General features: G+C 39.9%; 1 protein-coding gene across 1 annotated transcript in view; it reads right to left on the reverse strand.

The window, feature by feature from the left end:
* Positions 1–3,080: 3,080 nt before the first annotated feature.
* The window catches only part of macf1b (microtubule actin crosslinking factor 1b), a 103,438-nt gene continuing 88,029 nt past the window's right edge, over positions 3,081–18,489 (reverse strand). The window contains exons 37-75 of the mRNA XM_036215925.1: positions 16,413–17,073; positions 16,166–16,222; positions 15,886–16,056; positions 15,270–15,436; positions 15,019–15,178; positions 14,851–14,935; positions 14,475–14,719; positions 14,031–14,150; positions 13,829–13,936; positions 13,526–13,744; positions 13,065–13,268; positions 12,749–12,980; positions 12,428–12,654; positions 12,225–12,347; positions 12,040–12,141; positions 11,770–11,871; positions 11,488–11,652; positions 11,211–11,366; positions 10,931–11,128; positions 9,775–9,900; positions 9,516–9,686; positions 9,286–9,441; positions 8,997–9,203; positions 8,800–8,919; positions 8,559–8,728; positions 8,312–8,471; positions 7,953–8,147; positions 7,714–7,839; positions 7,313–7,456; positions 6,943–7,131; positions 6,674–6,788; positions 6,407–6,573; positions 6,124–6,286; positions 5,843–5,997; positions 5,691–5,765; positions 5,453–5,570; positions 4,579–4,724; positions 3,920–4,040; positions 3,081–3,664 (exon numbers count right to left, since the gene is read on the reverse strand). Coding sequence (XP_036071818.1) covers positions 3,639–3,664; positions 3,920–4,040; positions 4,579–4,724; positions 5,453–5,570; positions 5,691–5,765; positions 5,843–5,997; positions 6,124–6,286; positions 6,407–6,573; positions 6,674–6,788; positions 6,943–7,131; positions 7,313–7,456; positions 7,714–7,839; positions 7,953–8,147; positions 8,312–8,471; positions 8,559–8,728; positions 8,800–8,919; positions 8,997–9,203; positions 9,286–9,441; positions 9,516–9,686; positions 9,775–9,900; positions 10,931–11,128; positions 11,211–11,366; positions 11,488–11,652; positions 11,770–11,871; positions 12,040–12,141; positions 12,225–12,347; positions 12,428–12,654; positions 12,749–12,980; positions 13,065–13,268; positions 13,526–13,744; positions 13,829–13,936; positions 14,031–14,150; positions 14,475–14,719; positions 14,851–14,935; positions 15,019–15,178; positions 15,270–15,436; positions 15,886–16,056; positions 16,166–16,222; positions 16,413–17,073 — 6,352 coding nt within the window. The 3' untranslated portion in view covers positions 3,081–3,638. The remainder of the gene's footprint in view (positions 3,665–3,919; positions 4,041–4,578; positions 4,725–5,452; positions 5,571–5,690; positions 5,766–5,842; positions 5,998–6,123; positions 6,287–6,406; positions 6,574–6,673; positions 6,789–6,942; positions 7,132–7,312; positions 7,457–7,713; positions 7,840–7,952; positions 8,148–8,311; positions 8,472–8,558; positions 8,729–8,799; positions 8,920–8,996; positions 9,204–9,285; positions 9,442–9,515; positions 9,687–9,774; positions 9,901–10,930; positions 11,129–11,210; positions 11,367–11,487; positions 11,653–11,769; positions 11,872–12,039; positions 12,142–12,224; positions 12,348–12,427; positions 12,655–12,748; positions 12,981–13,064; positions 13,269–13,525; positions 13,745–13,828; positions 13,937–14,030; positions 14,151–14,474; positions 14,720–14,850; positions 14,936–15,018; positions 15,179–15,269; positions 15,437–15,885; positions 16,057–16,165; positions 16,223–16,412; positions 17,074–18,489) is intronic.

Raw genomic sequence — 18,489 nt, forward strand, 5'->3', positions numbered from 1 at the left:
TGCTCTTTGAATGGATATTCGATGAGGGTCAGTCTGGCTGTGGTTCAGCATCAGTTCCAAATGAAAAACCCCTGAAGAGCACTAACTTCACTGCATGGCATTTAATTAGTGCATATTTACCCCCTTCTGCTCTGACTGGCACCGTATGCTTACTTTATTCTGTTGACTGGTAACAGCACAATGAGGCAAAGTATTTCTGACATAAAAATAAAGTTTGTCAGATTAAAGTAACTGTTGTGTTATTAATTAAATTAGGTCTGTTTGGTCCGCCTCCAAATACTTTCTTTTCAGTCAAGAAAAAAAACTGCTCTTTTTCATTGATTCAAATGAATTAATATGCAGTATTTTCTCATGTGAGAACTTCTACAACTTTTTCCCTTTTAAATTTGCCTTTGGAATCTTTATATTTGAATCTATTACAGTAATCTTTGTCAAACATGGATGTTCTTTGCCTTACTAGTCTTGTTTGTTTTAATAGCCTTGTTTTGGTTATCAAGACCATGTCAGAAAAGCTGTGAAGAACTGTTGATCAACTTTTGCCATTAGTTTATTTCAAATTACTCTATATTGGTTTATGTTCAAGTTTTGTTTAAATAGAGTAATTCCTCCGGATGCCTTGATTTTTAGAGTTTTGAAGTTTATACAAATATTTCAGTAAAACTTCTTTGTCAGATCACAGTAAATTTACAGTGATGTTCATAAATCCCTATCAAATAATATAAAACATAGAAGTATCTTACTGTCTTTTTAGGTGTGAAACCATAGCACATATTTCTCAGTCTAAGTAGGTCAAAGCTAAATCTCAGCTGTTTTTCTGAGCTCTTTCTGGGGCTCTCAGTGTGGACAAGTATTTGTTTAGAAGTAGAATACTCTTCAATCCTTTCCAAAACTGTGGGACACTGTTCTTAAATAAATACCTATCTTTTTGGTTCGAGATGTACTGTGAGGGATCATCTGAAAAACTTAAATATTGCATAAGATCTTGAGAAGTAATTCATATTTGTTGATGACACAATGTGTTATTGATGACATACAGAAATACTAAATGTAGCAACTTCATTTTCCCAGCAATTGAAGTTTTCTTCTTGGCTTCTGTTAAGCTCTTTGTTTTTTTGTGAAGCTAAATGTTTTGACGAACTTTGATTGTATCCTTCCAACAGCAAAAAGCAGCTGTGATTCTGTGATAAGCATTTGATACACCTGCTTACCTTAAACGTCCTCACACACAGAACTGTTTCACTTATTAAACTGACGGATTAAGCGTATCATGTAGAATTTAACAAAGTTAATCTTTGCACAACAAAGTGTAAGACAATTTTTTTTTTCATGTCTAGTGCACTTGAAGAAAACAGGATGAATAGACCAATTCTGGAAGCCTGAATAAAAGAAGAGGGCAAACCTTCACTTTCAAATAGAGAAAATACAAAAAAGAAACTTGTGTCTTCATGGCAAGAAAATGTGTTTTCTGGCATCCACAATGTTTCACCTTGGAGAGCATTTGAACTGTCAACAGCTTTAGGATTGTGCAGTGGACACTTAAATGTACTACTTTGCTCCGTTCCACTGGGCCTACATTATTTTAAATTTACTACCATTTTTGTTTTTGAGCTAAAGTCATTGTTATTTTTTTAATTATAGATTAGGTTGAGTCTGGTGGGGTAAAACAAACTTGAGTCTCAAGAAAGCAGATTATGCTCACAAAAGATAGCAGTTAATTAGACAACTATCACTTTGCTTGGTTAAATAAATACATTTTTTTTTAAAAAAAAGTATTTATCTTTTGTTTTAATTAAATCTAAGTACCAAATTTTGCAATCTCTTTAAAGACCATTGGGGGCTGGTTTTCTGGAAGAAAAATGTAGCATAAATTTCCATGTTGAAAATCCTAACTTTAGCCATTATTTAACTTGAGCCTAATTAGGAGTTTGTCAATGGATATCAACTATTTTCTGTCCACAATAAACACATCAATGGTTTTAATTCACACATCACCAAAAAAACCAATGAGAAAATTTGTGATTTTATTACAAAAGACAAAAAATTTCTTATACAAGTGGACATAAAAGCAGAGACATTCCTCTAGTTTTCCCAAAGAAGACATCCGAATGAGCGCTGAGTATAGAAACATTTACAGTACAGGAAGATTTGGATGCATAGCAACTGGACGGAATCTGCCTTTTTGTATCAATACAGAAAATCATTAAGCTTCTCCAAACATCAGCTGAAGTGTAAAAACACATTTGACATAAAAACCCTTACAATTGCATAGACCAGCAACTGTCTTTTAGGTAGACAATAATGTAAAGTTAACCTTTACAAATATACCCATTATATAGTTGTGACATACAGGTAGTTGAAGTATATAGTAAAAAGATGATATAAACAAGGCATAATAAAACACAGAAGAGCATAGGCTATAAGATTGAAAGTCATTGTTTCTGCATCACCGATTCATGTTTGTTAATTCAAGGATCAAATGTGATTCTGAAGATGTTCACTGAACATGTTTGAATGTAGAGTAATGTCCTATGTTAATATGAAGAAAAACGTATTGTGTTAGTTAAGAGAAGTACAATGAAAAACAAGAAAGAATGTCACTAATATTATCAATCTTTGTGCAACTGTACAAAAAATTCTGAATCTTTTAAAGACACTAACACGAAAAAAAACATAATTTATGTTTCACGCTTAACTTTGCTACTAACAACTGTCATATTTTCTCTCAAATTATTTATATTTGATTGAGAAAAAGTGCATCTTTAACAAAATGTTCCCAGTTTTTCTGCAGGAAACAGCACATGTTCACATTAATGTGTCGTACAAATACATAAATGAAAAAGTAGTCCTGAGAAAATAATTTCTACAAAAGAGCAATGAAAAGTATCTTCACACAATTTGTCTTTCCAACATTCGTACTGTAATGAATATGTGACTGTTAGAAGAAAAAAATGTCCCAAAAAAGAGCGAAAAAAAAAAGGATGGTCAACACTGACATTAAAAAAAAGTGGAAAAAGAAAAGTATCCTTAAGATGCAGGAAAATATACAGTAGCATTTACATAGATATGGTTTTGGCATGTGATTTTTTTTTTCTTTTGTTAATGTTAATAGTCATTTGAATTCCCAGTGGGGCTGTCAGACAACACAGCACCACAACAGGAAGTGAATCTAAACTGCTTTTCTTTAGGCTAGACAACAACTGTCTGGTTATTACTGCCTTGGCTTATTTTTAAAATAGAAAAGCTGAACAAAACCAAAGCAGATGTTAGCAAGGCTCTAGCATTCATGCAGTAAAGATCCATGCAGAGCTTCTTACTTTCTGTGCAATCAGTTAAATGAATAGAAGGCATCAAGGAATCAAAAATCAGTAAGTCGCCCTTTATATCTTGAATATGAATTGACTCGTCATGATCCACAAACCACAAAGAGAATAATCCTTCAGTCTCATTTCTGGAAAATACAAACAAAGCCACCCCTTTTCCGGAACCTTGTTGTGTATCTTCTTAAGTTTCACCTGGTCAGACAGTACATCGCTCTTTAGACTTGAATGTTTTTGTCCTGCTTGTCTCCTGATTTCAGTGCTCCAAGGCTTTGTTGGGTTAAATTCAGCAGCAGAAGTGGTGCAGAGAAGCAGAGCTACTCACGTGGGCAATCTGTCTGCCTCGTCTGAAAAGGAAAAATATAAAGTTAACCAATCCTCTTAACTTTTAACAGTACATGTTCCTCTTGGAATCTTGTTTCTGGGCAAAATCTAACTACCAGTTTCCCTAATAGCCAGCCGTGGTTAAAGAACCAGCATAATTAACTCTCACAATAATCTACCAAGTTACTTGAGAAGGAAGATTAAAACCCTGTCACTTAAGCACATGTTAACACAGCAGAAAATGTTTGCAGAAAGTTTGAAAAAGGAAATTTCTAGACCTGAGGGTGAGGGTGAGTTGTTCTCCCCTGCAGTGACAAAATGCAGATCGGATCCCAGAGCAGCTATGGAGCTCCTGGGACGAATGGACCGGTCACCTGAGAAACTCCTGCGGAGCAACGCCTGAAACAAGTCAGGTGACACCAGTAAGCCACATATTTGTGTTCTGCTATACGCAACAAAAACATCTGCAGATATTTACACAAGTAAAGGATGACACAGCTTTGTGTAAAGGATTTGCAAGATAACATCATGCTTTTGATAAAAACAGTCTGTTCACTAGGAAAAGTATTGTAGAATTATACTCATTATCTAAAAGGAGAAGCAGCTGTCATAGATCCAGTTCTTTAAAAAATCCACATTCTGATTTTAACCCATAAGAATCCATGGTGACATCAGTGTAAACAGAGATAGGTAACTCCAGACCCAGAGGGCCGCACTCCTGCATGTTTTCCAACATACCCTGCTCTGGTATGTTCTAATTGACTGGATACACCTAAACCAGGTAATGACAAAGTACATGAGTAGGGCTTGGATATCTGAAAATCATGCAAACACTGCAGCCCTCGAGGCCTGGAGGTGCCTATCTTAGGTGTAGAAAAACATCAGGAATATGTTCTATGATTTATTCCACAAAATGTGTTGCATGTCATAAACTTGCCTTGCATGTCTTGGGGCTGGTGGGGGCAGAGGCACTGCTGTAGAGGCTGAGGCTGGAGTTAGACCTGCTCACAGTTAAACCCTTGGTGGTGCTTCCTGCTGGTGATAGGTACTTCTCTTTGATTTTCAGGTTAGTCCGACCTTTTACTGTTGGAGTCAGTAAACATTGAAGAAGCTGTAGTTTACAACAATAGATTTTCATATAGTCACAAACAATGAGGCCCAGTTTATTGCTAAGTAGAGAAAAAATGAGATTATAATCAAACAGTAAGATCAGAAATATTCATAGATAAACATCCATCCATTTTCTAAACCTGCTGTTTTCCCATTTTTGGTTATAGGGCTGCCAGTAGCGCAAAGGAGGGGTATACCCTGGACGATTTGCGAGTCTATTGCAGCGCAACACAGAAAAAAAAACAACAAAACATTCTCACCTAAAAGACAGTTTAGGACCACCAATTAACCTATGAAGTATGTTTTTGCACTGGGAGAAATCCAAGCATGCACAGAAAGAACATACAAGCACCGCACATAAAGGACACAGCTGGAATTTGAACCAGGACCGCTTGCTGAGTTGAGAGTGTAAACCACTGCAACACTCTTACACCATTGAAAGATAAATGATTTGTTTAAGTTATAGTTTTCTTTTGTTTCCTTATTTTAAAAGTATTGGGTTTTGCTTATGCATAGCATGAAAATTGTATCTTAAACATTTCGCCTGTTATCAGAATGAGTCTAATTTAATCGAGCTACACTCACAGCAGATGTGATGTCCAACAGAATTAGATCTTGGAAATAGTTCTATCAAGTTTAAATTTATTGTCTGATAATATGTACAGCTTGAGTATATGTTTAAACAGATTAATCCTCCTCACCTCTGCAGGGATCATTCTTGACCAAAAACTCATCCAAAGCAGTCCAACCTCCTCCAACTCTGACCATCAATGTGCTACGGAGGATCCGAACCATCCGCAGCTGCTGGGAATCTCCAAACTGTAGCAGTAAGACATGAAGATTTATTAAGATCATTCCATCCTAGAAAACATGAGTAAAATTTTGTACTCTGTCTCTTAAGCAAGTACATATTGAGAAAATTAACAAAAAAATACGTACTCTGTATCTGTTTGCACTTATTTGCTCTACTTGGAATCTTTTTGGGCAGCTACACTGTGATACCTGTCGACTGACCTGTTGAGAGAGTAAATTATATTAGCACCACGCATTTGTAAAAACTGCACATTGTTTTGTCTGTTTAATCTCCCTACCTCTTCATTGATCTGATCTGCATCCAGTGTTTTTCTGTAGGGGTCCCTACTGGGATGGAGCGCACTCAGAAACTCATAATAGTCAATAAAACCATCAGCATTTGTGTCAAAAATGTTTGCCACGGCATTCATCTCCAAGGAATTGGTTGGAAACTCTACAAAGAGCAGAGAAAAAACAAATAAAGTTTTATGGATATGCCCGGAAAACCAAACATAGGAAACAAGATTATCTTAAAGATAAACACTACAAACATTTGACAAAAACTACTGGAAAGTCTTACTTGAAGCAAGGACATAGTCAACAAACTCTTTCTGACTAATCCGTCCATCCTGATCCCTGTCGATGCAGCGGAACACATCTAAGATCCGAGACTTCATGTGACTAATCCACTGAATGTATCGCTTTCGCCAAATGTTGAAGTCAAAGTTGGCAAACTCCTCCATCTGAAAGGGATAGCATTGCAAGGATTTATCATATTTCTTCTTCCAAGTTTTAGTTATTTAGCTACAGTGATACAGGACCAAATTAATATTTTAAAAGTATCATACAAAAAGCCCAATAACCTCTTTCAGCATCTGCTGGTGTTGCTCTAATCGGTTTTTCCTTTCCACTCCATGATGCCATAGTTTCTGCCACTGGCTAATCAGCTGACTCAGCTGTGGAGTTTGTGGGTCAAGGTGGTCCAGGGGGACAGATACAACCGGAGGCAACTTCATTGCACTCCGCCTTTCTGGAGGAGGGAAGGAGTCGCATTGTGGTCATCTTTGTCAGTTCATGGTTTTTCATTTTTGTGAAAATTTCCTCCCAAAAAAAAGGCCAGCTTTTCTTACTTGTGAATGGGCGCTTGCTTGGGGAAATGTGATGCTTTGGCACGCTCTTGTGTTTGCAAGACTTTGTGGCATGTTCAACTTCTGGGAACTTTTTGTGGAATTCCTCCATGAAAATCTGAAACATTTAAACCATGGAACCATCAAGGCAACATAAACCATGAAAGTTTAGAGCTGTAAGCTGCTCCAAACCAAGTAAGTAAAAGAAAAACATTTTTGCTCAATTTAATTTTTGTTTTACATCATATTTGTGCAGCAGAAACATCTGTTACCATGTGCTGCTCAATAAGTGAGAGATTTTGCTCTGTAGTTTCGGGTAAAGACTCTTGATCTCTGAGGTGAAGAGCTTCCTCTGCAGAGGAAATCCAGTCCAGGAGCCTCTGGACTTCCTCTTTCTCTGCCTCCAGTGATGCCAAGCTGGTCTGGATCTTTTGGCCCTGCTGCTGGGCCCAGGTGTGAACCTAACACAGAAACAAAAACCAAGACAATTACTTTCTTGGTATAATATATAGGATAATTACACTTAGAAGAGGCATACCTTAATGCAAAGGAAGATTTGAAAATGATTACAGTTGAAACAATTTCTGTATTAAATAATTAGAGATTTTTTTTTCCTGAATGCTTTGGTCTTGGGGAACTTACCTCTTCGTAGCGAGTTTTAGTGACACTCATCCAAGATTTGAGGGTAATTATTGAGTCTGGGTGACAGGAGGACAGAATCTCCTCTCCCAGACACTGGATCTTCTCTAACTCCCCAGCTTGAGCCTGCAGGTCGTGCAGTGAGTCCTGTGAAGGAGTAGAAAAAATATTCTTTTTTATAAAATGACTCAAACAGAGAGCTTCTTTTTGAGTCTAAGGACACATATTTAAGCTGTTAAAGAAAGAAGCTTCTAACACCTGGGCTCAAGCAACACTCTGTTTTAACTGTCCTTGAGACAAACACTGTTATCAGAACCATAATGTCCTGCAGTCTTTCCTCTGGCCTGCCCACATGCAGATGTGTATGAAATGGATATCTCTCTGAAGAACTGTTCGATGCTGACCTCATGTTCTTTGCGGAAGGCAAGCAAACTGTCCTCCTCTTCTGGAATGACCCCATACTTGAGGATCCGCTCTGCCTTAGTGAGATGTTCCATGAAAGTGTGAACGAGGCCATCAAACTTCTCAGCCTCAAGAGACAGAAGGAAAGGACAAAAAAAAGAGAGTAAGATACTTTTGATCCACTTTTCATTTCACCATTTGATTTGATATGTGCTTAACAAGTGTTTGAGTGACGCAGTACCTGTTGAAGTGCAGCCTCCAGCCTGTCCTGTTTGCTGACTGATAGTTTGCAAACAACCTCCCAGCGGCCATCCAGTTCATCCATCTGCTCCTGCAGCCAGTGAGCATCTGCTGTGCTGCTCCTTGTCAGATCTCGGACAGAGCGCTTCAGAGTCCTAATGCGTCCAGCCCGTTTCCCCAACTCCTTCTGAAAAGCCTAAAAGCATTGAATATGACAGGAAACCCATAAGTTAAAAACAATTTAGAACAGGTTATTTCAATTAGAATAATATTTATAACCTTTTCTTGAACTGTTAATTCTCTTTGATCTGTACTTTTCTGCATAAGTCCACTGACCATACATCTGTGTAGTGACCATACCTTGTGTTTGTCTATGAGGTTGTTGACAGTGTCCTTGTCTCCACCCACAGGAACATCTTCAGCAAGTTGGGGCTCAGCTCTGTACAACCAGTCATTCAAAGCCTGCAGGGCATCAGTGAACCGTCCTGAGAACAGCAATGCTTCCTCCAGTTTATGTTGCCTAAAAGGAATAAAATACACAAAAAGATATTTATCTGTCATTTTGAAGAACTTTAGAGAAGTCTTAATGGTGTCATAAATAGCATACCTCTCCATGGATTTCCCACTGATGGTGTCCCATGTGTCCTTCAGTTCAGCCAGCTGGTTCTCCAGATGCTGCCTGTCTTGGTCAAACTGAGCTTTTTCGTGGAGGCTGCGGCCACTCTTCATTGTGGCCTCATACATTGGCCTCTTTGATCTCAAAAGCTTTTGAAACTCCTAAATACACACCACTGATCAGTCAATAGTTGGTAAACGTGAATTGCAAAAGGCTTTAGCAGTGACTGTACCTTCTGTTCAGTGAGCTGCTGCTTGATCTCCTCATGGGAGACAGCAATCTCTTTATGGGTATCTAATGTCTGCTCTACTTCTGTCATCCAGTCCAAGAGAAGGCGCCAAGATTCATTAAACTAAAACAAAAAGATGGGTCAAATTTTACTCACACATCAAGGGCCATTTCTCCAGCCACAATAGATTTATTCTCTACCTGTTTGGCGTTCTTTCTGACATCCTCCAGCATCCTGCCTCTTTCAGAGATTTGCTGCTGCAGCTTTTTGTATCGATCTTGGACGGTCATGATCAGGTTATGAATGACATCACAGTCCTCCTTCCTGCTCAACTCTGTCAGCCTGTGGCCTGCACTCTTCAGTGAGGTCTTCTTTTCACCAAATCCATTCACTTCGTTAACCAGTAACTGAGAAGATAGGGGCAATGCTTGCAGTAAACATGATGTATGTAAAAGAAAAAGCAAGACAGTTAAAAAAAAAAAAACAAACCTTGTGAAGTTGAAGCTGTGTGCAAACTGTATCCAGAACAAAACTGGGAACAGGAAGAATCCGCATGGACTCTTCACATTTACTCATCTTTGTAAGAATTTCTTGGACGCTGCTGTGAAACTCCTTGGCGAGACTCAGCCCTTCCGTAAGCTTAGCCTGAGACAAGAGCAGAACACTGAGAGGTTCTCTAACGAAAGAAATTAATTTAACTTGAGGATATTGGTAATTACCTTCCGCTCCTGCACTTTGTTGTAAACCGAAGTCCATTTCTGTTCCAGAATGGACAAGCTGTGTTCTGTGCTGGATCCCCGAACAACAAAACTGCTCTCCAGCATCCTGTGAACTGAATTCCTCACATCTGTGTAGGAGTACAGCTTTGATTCCATCTCACTGCACAACTCCTATAATAGTTAAAGAAAATAGACTACTGAAGTCAATATTGTACAAAGATATTTGACTGTTTTCAAGTAAATATTGAAAGGGACTAACCAGGTGAGCATTAAGTCTTTCACTTGCAGAATCTGGCATTCCCCACATGGTTTTGGAGGACAATCTCAGGTCTGTGTTCTCCAGCCACTGTAATAAATCCTGGATCTCCATTGTAACATCTTGCACCTGATTAAAAACAAAAAACACATCTATTTTTTACAGCAAATGCATAAAGTAGTACAAAGAAAATCCACAAGAGGGCGATATTAAATAAAAAAATACATATAATGATTTAGGGAAATTAAAGGGGAGAAAACATTAAACACAAAAAATTATAAAGTGATAAAACTAATAAGAGAACATATCTGTAGCTGAGGAAGAAAAGGTTACCTTGAAAGTACTTTAGTAAAAGAAAAATAGGATGGGATTGTAAAATTTCTATTTGAAGTACTTTTTTTCAAGTTGATGAAGTACATTTTAAAGTATTTTAAGGATCCACTCTATTGAAAATTGTCTTGTGGCATTTTTCTTATTAATGGAGGACATATTAAAGAAAATTAAGCTAAAATTTGTATTTCTTAATGTTTATTTAAATCATCGCGAATCATGAGCAGTCAAAAAAATGCTGTTTTAAAAAGCTTGTAGCAGTGATACAACTGGTACAATTGGTAGGTGAAAAGTTCCCTGCTTCACCACACTTGATACATCCACTTGTAGACAGATAGATCCATGCCTCTGTAATCCTCATCCGAGCTGGTATCTGGCTCAAAACGGTATTGCTGGATAGCTTCAAATATTGCTCGCCATTTTCATTGCACCAATAATAAGGTGTGAAGGTCTGCAAGTTACCAGGAGAGTGCAAACAAATGGATGACAGAATATCAGCGGAGGCTCATTTCCACGCAGACCGTCCCACCTACAACTCTGAGGTGAATTTCTGATTAAGTATTGCTGCTCTGTAAAAACTATGTCCAAGAAAATTATACACGTTTTTTTTAATTTAGTCTTAAACAGGATTATCATAACTAAAATACCACTGGGAACTCTTTGAATATAGATCAAACGATAGTTGGAGAGGGACTTTAATTTATTTCTTACTTCTGATTGTACAGAATAAAAACAAATAGAAGTTTCTGTCCCTCCAGCCTACCCTGCCTTAACCCCATTGTGCTTGAAAATGAAATAAAACATTTTCTTTTAATAGTTTTTCTTTTACCTGACTCAGTCTGTTCTCTAACTCCAGTTGTCGGCGGTCAGTCTCACAGCGTACAAACTCCCAGCTTTCGTTCAGGAGCTCCAGCTGAGCCTGCAGCCCATGTGGACTGTCCCCGGACCCAGCCTCCAGCAGCCTTTCTCCAGCCTGGTTGAGAGACTCAACCGTGCGGATGTGGGACATGACGTCATTCCGCAGCACCTTTGAGACAACAGAAGCAGCAGAAGTTCAAGATGTTGTAAGAATCATTTACCTTGAAAAGGGTCTGGGGTGTTATAACAACCTTATGTTTTGCCAACTCGATTTCACAGGCCTGCAGGTCGATGGTGACTGTCTGTGTACTCTGCAGTTGTTCAGCTGTGCGCGAAAGCCAGGTATGCAGCTCATCCAGAGTATTTTGAAACTGACCCAGGCCCAGCAGAGCGCTCTCCAACTGATGCTAAAATCACAAGAAGATCAAATGAAGACGTGTTTGTTTCAAACTATTTTGTACTGGAACATAAACTGGTTTTCCAAATTTTTTACCAACACTTTGGTTGTACATGCTTTAATTTTCTCACCTGTCTGTTCACAGTCTCTGACTCTAAACTGTCCCAGCGCTGCCTGAAGTCGCACAGAGGTGAGACTGAGCCCGGTCGCTCTGAGCCTGGCGACAGCCGGCACACAAAGCAATGGTTTAAGCTTTCTATTTCAATCTTTTTCTGGTAGAGTTCCCGCTTAAAATTCTGAGAGACAAGAAGACATGTTACCAGACTTTTTAATGAAACTCACCATTCAATCACTTTACATTTATGAGGTGTTTAAAGCTCCTTCCTAGCGGGTATGTTTTGGTTTGAACTCACCTTAAGATCGCAGAGCTGTTCTTTCACTGATTCCAGATCAGTTCCTACCATGAACTCCTCTGTGCACCTCAGCTCAGCTGATTTCAACCACTCAAACAAACCCTGGTGGAGAACATTAAGCATTACAGCCTTAAAAAAGAACATCTGCATTCACATTGTAAAAGGCTAAGCAGTACCAGGGAGTCTGGAGTTTGCTGGTGCAAACAAATAAAAGAAGATTCAGATTTTTTCAGATGTCCAGTATTTCAGTGACTCAGCATTAACACCAACCTGCATAGTATCCTGATAATCCAAAGCTCTCTGCAGAGACTCCTCCAGCTTTTTGTGACTGTCATTCCAAAGGTTGTTTAAGTTATTCCATGTACAATAAAGCTGTAATATAAAACAGGTTTTTCAAATTGTGCACACAGCATCACGTGTTAAACATTTTTTTGTTGTTTAAATTAACGTCTTACTTCATCCAGGCTTTTTGTGACATCCGGTTTGTCGGTATCTCCACATGCTGACATCAGATCCATTCCTAGAACTCCAAGGATGTCCAGATCCCCCTGCAAACTGTCTATATCCTCCCTTAAAGACTGAAAGTGGAAAAGGTCATGTGTATCCTGCTGGACTTTTTCAGAAGACTGTTTAAAATGTGCATATTTTTTCTACAAACCTGCATGGACTCGAGGCTCTGACGAATCGTCTCACAGTCTGTCAGATTGGAGCTGAGATCCAATACCGCCTGCTGAGCATCACTGAGGGCTGTCGTCACTTCGCTCACATCACTCCAAAACTTAACTGCTAGATCTAAGACTTTGAGCAACCAGCTCTCTTGCTCCTTTGCCTGTTGATAGGTCTCATCCCACACCGTGGACAGGCTGGACACACGTTCCCGAATTGCTGAGAACACAAGCACAGAGAAGGGTTTTAGAGAATACCTCCTGCCATTCGATGGTATGAGATGCAATGGGATCGTGTGTGTCCACGTGGTCACCAGTGCTGATGGATCCATCTTCTGTCTCTTGACTGTTAGTAACCATTTCCTCTGCTTGTGTTTTGACGTTGCTGAGGCCCAGCTCCAGTTTAGAAAGCTCGACCAGGGTTTGCTTGTTGTCCTGCAGGTGCTCCTGGATTCTGGGGGTAAGACCTTGCAGGGAAGTGGGAGTCTGCATGCGACTAAGCAGGCGGTCCAGACTCTCTCTGATAAGAGTCATCCTCTCATTCAACTACCACATCAATAACAGACATGAAAACAAATGTTGGGATGATTGCTGGCATGTTTCCTCCATCTCAAAATGCTAAAATCGTACTTGCGTGAAGCGTGGCAGGGAGTCCTCAAGGAGTTTTGCCGTCTCCTTGACTCGCTCTCTGATGGCTGTGTGTCGCTCCTCAGCTTTGGCTGCCTTGCGACAGAACTGGTCTCCCTGACTTGGGTTCAGCTCTGACAGGCGTTTTGCCAGAGAACAAAGGCGTGCAATTAACGGTCTGTGTTCCGCTATGGACTCTCTGAGACCCTTAAAAAAAAAAGAACATAAGGAGTTTTCAATTTAAGTAAACACATGTTTGATTTGAGTTTATCCCTTTAATCCTGCGGGCACACACACCCCTGTCATCAACCTAATAAACTGGGCTTGAGCAGATTGCCTCAAAAGGAAATGATAGGTGAGAGTTATAAATGGTTTCTTTGTTCGCCAAGACTAAAGGGAGTTACGAAGAAAAAAAAGGAAAAAAGAGCTGGGACTCCAGTTTGAAAAGAAAAGGCTTTAATTACCTGTAAGAGGTCTTGCTGTTCCCGAAAGGCTTCATAGCTGATTGTGCTGAGAGAAAGCTGACCAATGAGGGCCTGAGTTTCTTCCAGCCATGGTGAAATCTCAGTGAGGCCTTCAGAGAATTGAACCAGAAGAGACTGAGCATGCTCCAGCTGGAGGACTACATGAGCATTGGTGGCTGACGTGGTGTTGCATTGCTCCTGTAAGGCCTCAACTGGAGTCTGAAGGGAGATGTAATCCCAAATCAGAAAGTTATTGTATCAATCATGTTTAAAGTGTTACATTAAGATTGAATGAAGTTTTACCCGTAGATCTCCAGTTTCTCCTTCATCATTATAAGTCATCAAGATTTCAGAAATCTTCATCATCTTTTCAATGTTGAATCTGTGCTGAAGAATCTCTATGGCTAAAATCTGTTTAAGAATATCAAACACGAGAGTTTATTTGTACAATTCAAAGTGCAAAGAACAGTAGAAAGAAAAGAATATTCAAACAAAGAGCCAAAACCTTTTGTTCGTGGAGTTGTTCTGCTATGAGTTCTGGATCCAGATCGACAGTTTTCAACTTTTCAAGACTGAGAGTTGTGTCTTTGAACCAAGCCATCTCCTTCAACACCGCCTGTTCCAGCTGGAGACGATACTCATCATGTTAACCTCTCATCAGAAATTGTGTCTATTAAAAGTGGATTATGCATAAAATATCCCTTTTTATCCTAATTGATTTTTTTTCTAATTTACCCTGAACCATTTATTGAAACAGTTTTCAGTAAAGTTCACATTTCAGATTTAAAAAAATATTTTTTCTACTTCTGTCTATACTCTACCCCTTTAGGTAATAACTGCATTGAACAGAAAATGCTACTTTTCTTATTTAAAATGTTGATAATCTATTTTCTTGAAATTTCATTTAATCTGGTAGGGATATCTTGCTTGTGTTAAATGGGAATATTACCCTCTGTCTTTCGGCTGCACAAAGGACAGCATCTCCAGCATGCGTCTGTGCTCCTGCTGCTCCTAACAGCTCCCTTTCAATGCGACCCAGCCATAGATGGAGGTCCTCCTGGCTGGAGGTGCAGCGACTAGAAGCTTCCAGGGCCTGTTGGAGCCTCTGCAGCACATCCAGACTGCTCAGGCTCAGCACAGAGCATCGAATACGCAGAGCATCCATCTTCTCCTGTACCTGCAGGGCTTCTTCCTCTGAATGGAAGAAAATACATTTGGTTCATCATTTCACTACATATAATCTGGAGTGCATGTAAGAATTTCAACATAAAAAATGGATGGAGTTTAAATACAGTGGAACAAACATTATGATACTTTAATATTACCTGAAACTGCTCCCATTAAATCTTGACCTGACTTCTGTATTTTCCCCAAGTCAGCAGTTTTAATTTGAATTTCATCAACAACAGCCTAAAAGGAAGCATTCATACTAGTTAAATTTTATGCAACCAAAACCCATGTTTGATGCTAAACAAACATTGTAGATGTTAAACCTTCGCTCTGTCCGTGGCGTCTTGGAGATGCAACATCACTCTTTCTGCACTCCGTAGCTCAGCAAGTGTCTGTTCTACAGATATGAGCCATTGCTGTAAGCCGTCTACTCCATCCTGGAACACCTGAGCTTTGGGCAGAAGGAGCTCCAGTGCCACCCTCCTAACAATTTTGGATGAGTCCATAATAAAGTTGTTTTTGCAGCCAGTTTTAATAATTCAAAAGCAATTCCTGTATTGTTAAAGTAACCGACCTTCTCTCTGCCTCCAGCTGTAGAGTTTCCCACTTTTCTTTTAGATGTGCAAGCTTAACTTTTGTCTGCTCCCCTTCTGCTCCTGGATGGGTTTCCACCAGTCGAGGACCCTCCAACATCATTGCGTCCATACTACGTCTTCGGTCAGTTAGAAGACGCAGTAAGAGCTTTAAAATAATAATAAAAAAAGAAAATCAGATATCTCACACAGTGTTGAATTTGTCCCCAAAATTTATTTTTTTTTGTAACTTGGTGAATTCTTTTACTTGAGTTATTTCATGGCATGTTTGATTGAGCATTGCTTAGTTTTTAGATGATTTTCTGTAGGGGTGGTCTCTTGTTTCAAGCTTCCATTGTCAAGACACAAGGAGGATTTACCTCCACTAATCTCACAGTGGGTGTGATTTCAGCTGAAACGTGACTTTTTTTCTCACACCCTCAGGATGTGTTCACAGACTATCAGCAAAGCTCATTGCGGCGTTGAATAATAGCTCACTGTTGAATAGAGCAGCACTCATCTCATCAAGAAAGTAGCATAAACACCTTGGGTGAAATAAAGTCAACCTGTCCATGAAAGAAGAGGAAATGAGGTGATTTAAAGTCTCAGACAACAAACCTTTTGTTCTTGGAGTTGTGCTTTCACCACTTTGACCTCTGACGATGGGGGTTTCTGGCTGGATTCCAGTTCTTCTATCTCACGCACCCATGTAACCAAAGCATCCAGGTTTTGAAGGAATGATTCAGTATCTGTGGACACATCCCTCAATGCCAGGGCCGACTTTGTTTCCTATGAAAACCCCCACCAAAAATGCCCACATAAGCACAAACGAGTTTTACAAGATTATTAGAGTGTCAAGTCAACTGCTTTTGCACTTGGAGAGTAAGAAATTACATACCCTCCACCGGTCTAGACTAGAATCTTGGTCCGAACTTGAGCGTCCATCATTTTGGAGCTGCAAATTAAGACAAAGCATTATTTTTTTTTTCCAAATTCATAGAAAATTTTAAAACAAAAGCCCCACCACCATAAAATCAAATCAAAGATGCTCTAAAAATCAAAGATGAAGGAATGTCAATTATATAAAAAATGTTTGAAATGGAATACAGGTGAGATTTGTTATGTTGTAAATTTAGTGGTTAAACCTCAGCAAGTTCCTCTGCGACACCATTCAGGACTCTGACAGTTCTGGTGACGATGGGGTTTCCTCCCTTGTCTCCTGATGGATATTCTGTCACTTCAACGATTTCCGTGACAACCGTCTCAGTCACCTCAGTCACTTCAGTGACCTCACGTGATGCCACAGTCTTCCAGGACCAAGGACTTCCCTCCCTGGAATCTCTCCTCTGGAAGCTGGCCCTCCTGTCTGCAGAGGTTTTGTCCGGGTATGCCAGTGGAGATCTGGCATACTCTGGAAGCACCGCTCGTCTTGTCAGTGTTCCGTTTCGTGATGTTTTTATAGGAGAAGGGCTGTTGTGCCAGGCATTTTCCAGAGTACTGCTACTTCTGATTGTAGAGGCAGGAGAGCTGTGAAGGGGTTTATCGGAAAGAGGAGTGTAACAACTTTCCTCCCTTGTAAGATCAACTTCCTGTTCTTTCTTTTCTTCTTCCAAAATACCATCCTTCTTGGTATCATCTGATACTTTTTCTTTGAGATCCTCTTCTCTTTTGGCCTCCCCATGCTGCTCGGAAGGCTGCCATTCCTTTCGTCGCTGGTAGCACTCCTTCAAAAATCCTTGGTCTGACCTCACCTGCTTTGATTTTTGGCCCAGGCAGCTGGGCCGGCTCATGAGGTTACCCATATTTCTTCAGCCCACGGGCTAATGAGGTAATAGGTGGGATAAGGCCCCTTGGCCATGCATGCAGAAGGTCCTTCAGCTACCTACAATAAAACAAGGGTTGCTTACAGTCATTACATAATGACAAATATCTTGCATAGTTACAAATATATACTTGATTGTCTTTAATTACACAACTTTCTTTATACGCTTAAAAAAATGTTTCCTGGCCTATAAGTTAAGGACACTGTTTGTGGTATCTTATTGGGTCCAGATGACCCCACCCTTATTTTGATGTGTGATCCCTCCCATGACAAAGGTGGACAAAGGTGTACAGGGTTTTAATATCTGCAACGGGCACCAGTAAAGATAACAAAAATCTTAGAAAAAAAAGTTCAGCACCATGTCTTGTGGGGTCCAGATGACCCCACTTTTAATGTAAAACATGCCTAGGATAGCTCAAGGGTTACGAAAAATAAACCAACCACGAAATGTCCAGAAGGAACCACTTCAGGAATTCCTTTTTGAAACATAATCAGATTTTTATACCGTATTTCTGTCCAATATTTAAATTCTCTTCACCCTCTGAATCACCAACCCAATTATTCTGGGCCCAGAAATCAACCTGACAAGCTTGTCGAGGATCCCACTGCTGATGCTGGCACAGAAAATCCAGTGGCGATGCGCCAGCGTTTTGTGTGTCTCAGCCTAAACATGTCCTGGAAATTCCTGTTCAGATTCTGATCAAATATGACAGGCATAAAAACAGACATTCCCTTAGTACTGCTGGGTGTCAAAAGGAGGGTGTTGGTGGGTTGTGGAGATCAGATACTAAGCAGTGGGACACTGGGGACATTTTTACATTCAAACGCTTCAGTAATGTTTACACCTAGCAGTTTGCTTGGGAAACAGTAAAAAAACAACAGCAGGTTAGCAAAGCAGTCAACATCCTGGTTGACTAAATTCAGTACAAACGACTCACTGACTATTTCAAGCTGTTTGTTTCCTCCTCCCCTACAGTGTCTTCATTGTTTAGACAGGGGGGTTAAAGGGGAATGTAATTATGTTGGGATAGGGGCGCTGAGGTGGATTCTTCAGGACATCCCAGGGAGAGGTCCTGTTGAAGCCAGGTCCTCCTCTGAGGCTGGGTTGCACTGGTCCATTCACAATTAAACAGGTCAGTTCAGGTCATGCCTGGTGACCAACAAAAGAGTGGAGCAGGGAGGGGGGTCTAATATGGGTCAGTAAATTGAGTTGCTGGCTCCACAACCAACCGTGCACGTTGCCTTCCTGACCCAGAGATGCATGAGAGGCAGATGCACTGTGTTGCATGGATACAGTTGAGTGCAACTGATGTTTCCTTTGATGATAATATTATGCTGAATATGCAGCTTTCTGCCCTAGGTTAGACAAAGACGGTCTGTAGCCAAGGATACAACCCCCC

This window comes from Oryzias melastigma, linkage group LG16 (genome assembly GCF_002922805.2).
Source record: "Oryzias melastigma strain HK-1 linkage group LG16, ASM292280v2, whole genome shotgun sequence".
Lineage (NCBI taxonomy): Eukaryota > Metazoa > Chordata > Actinopteri > Beloniformes > Adrianichthyidae > Oryzias > Oryzias melastigma.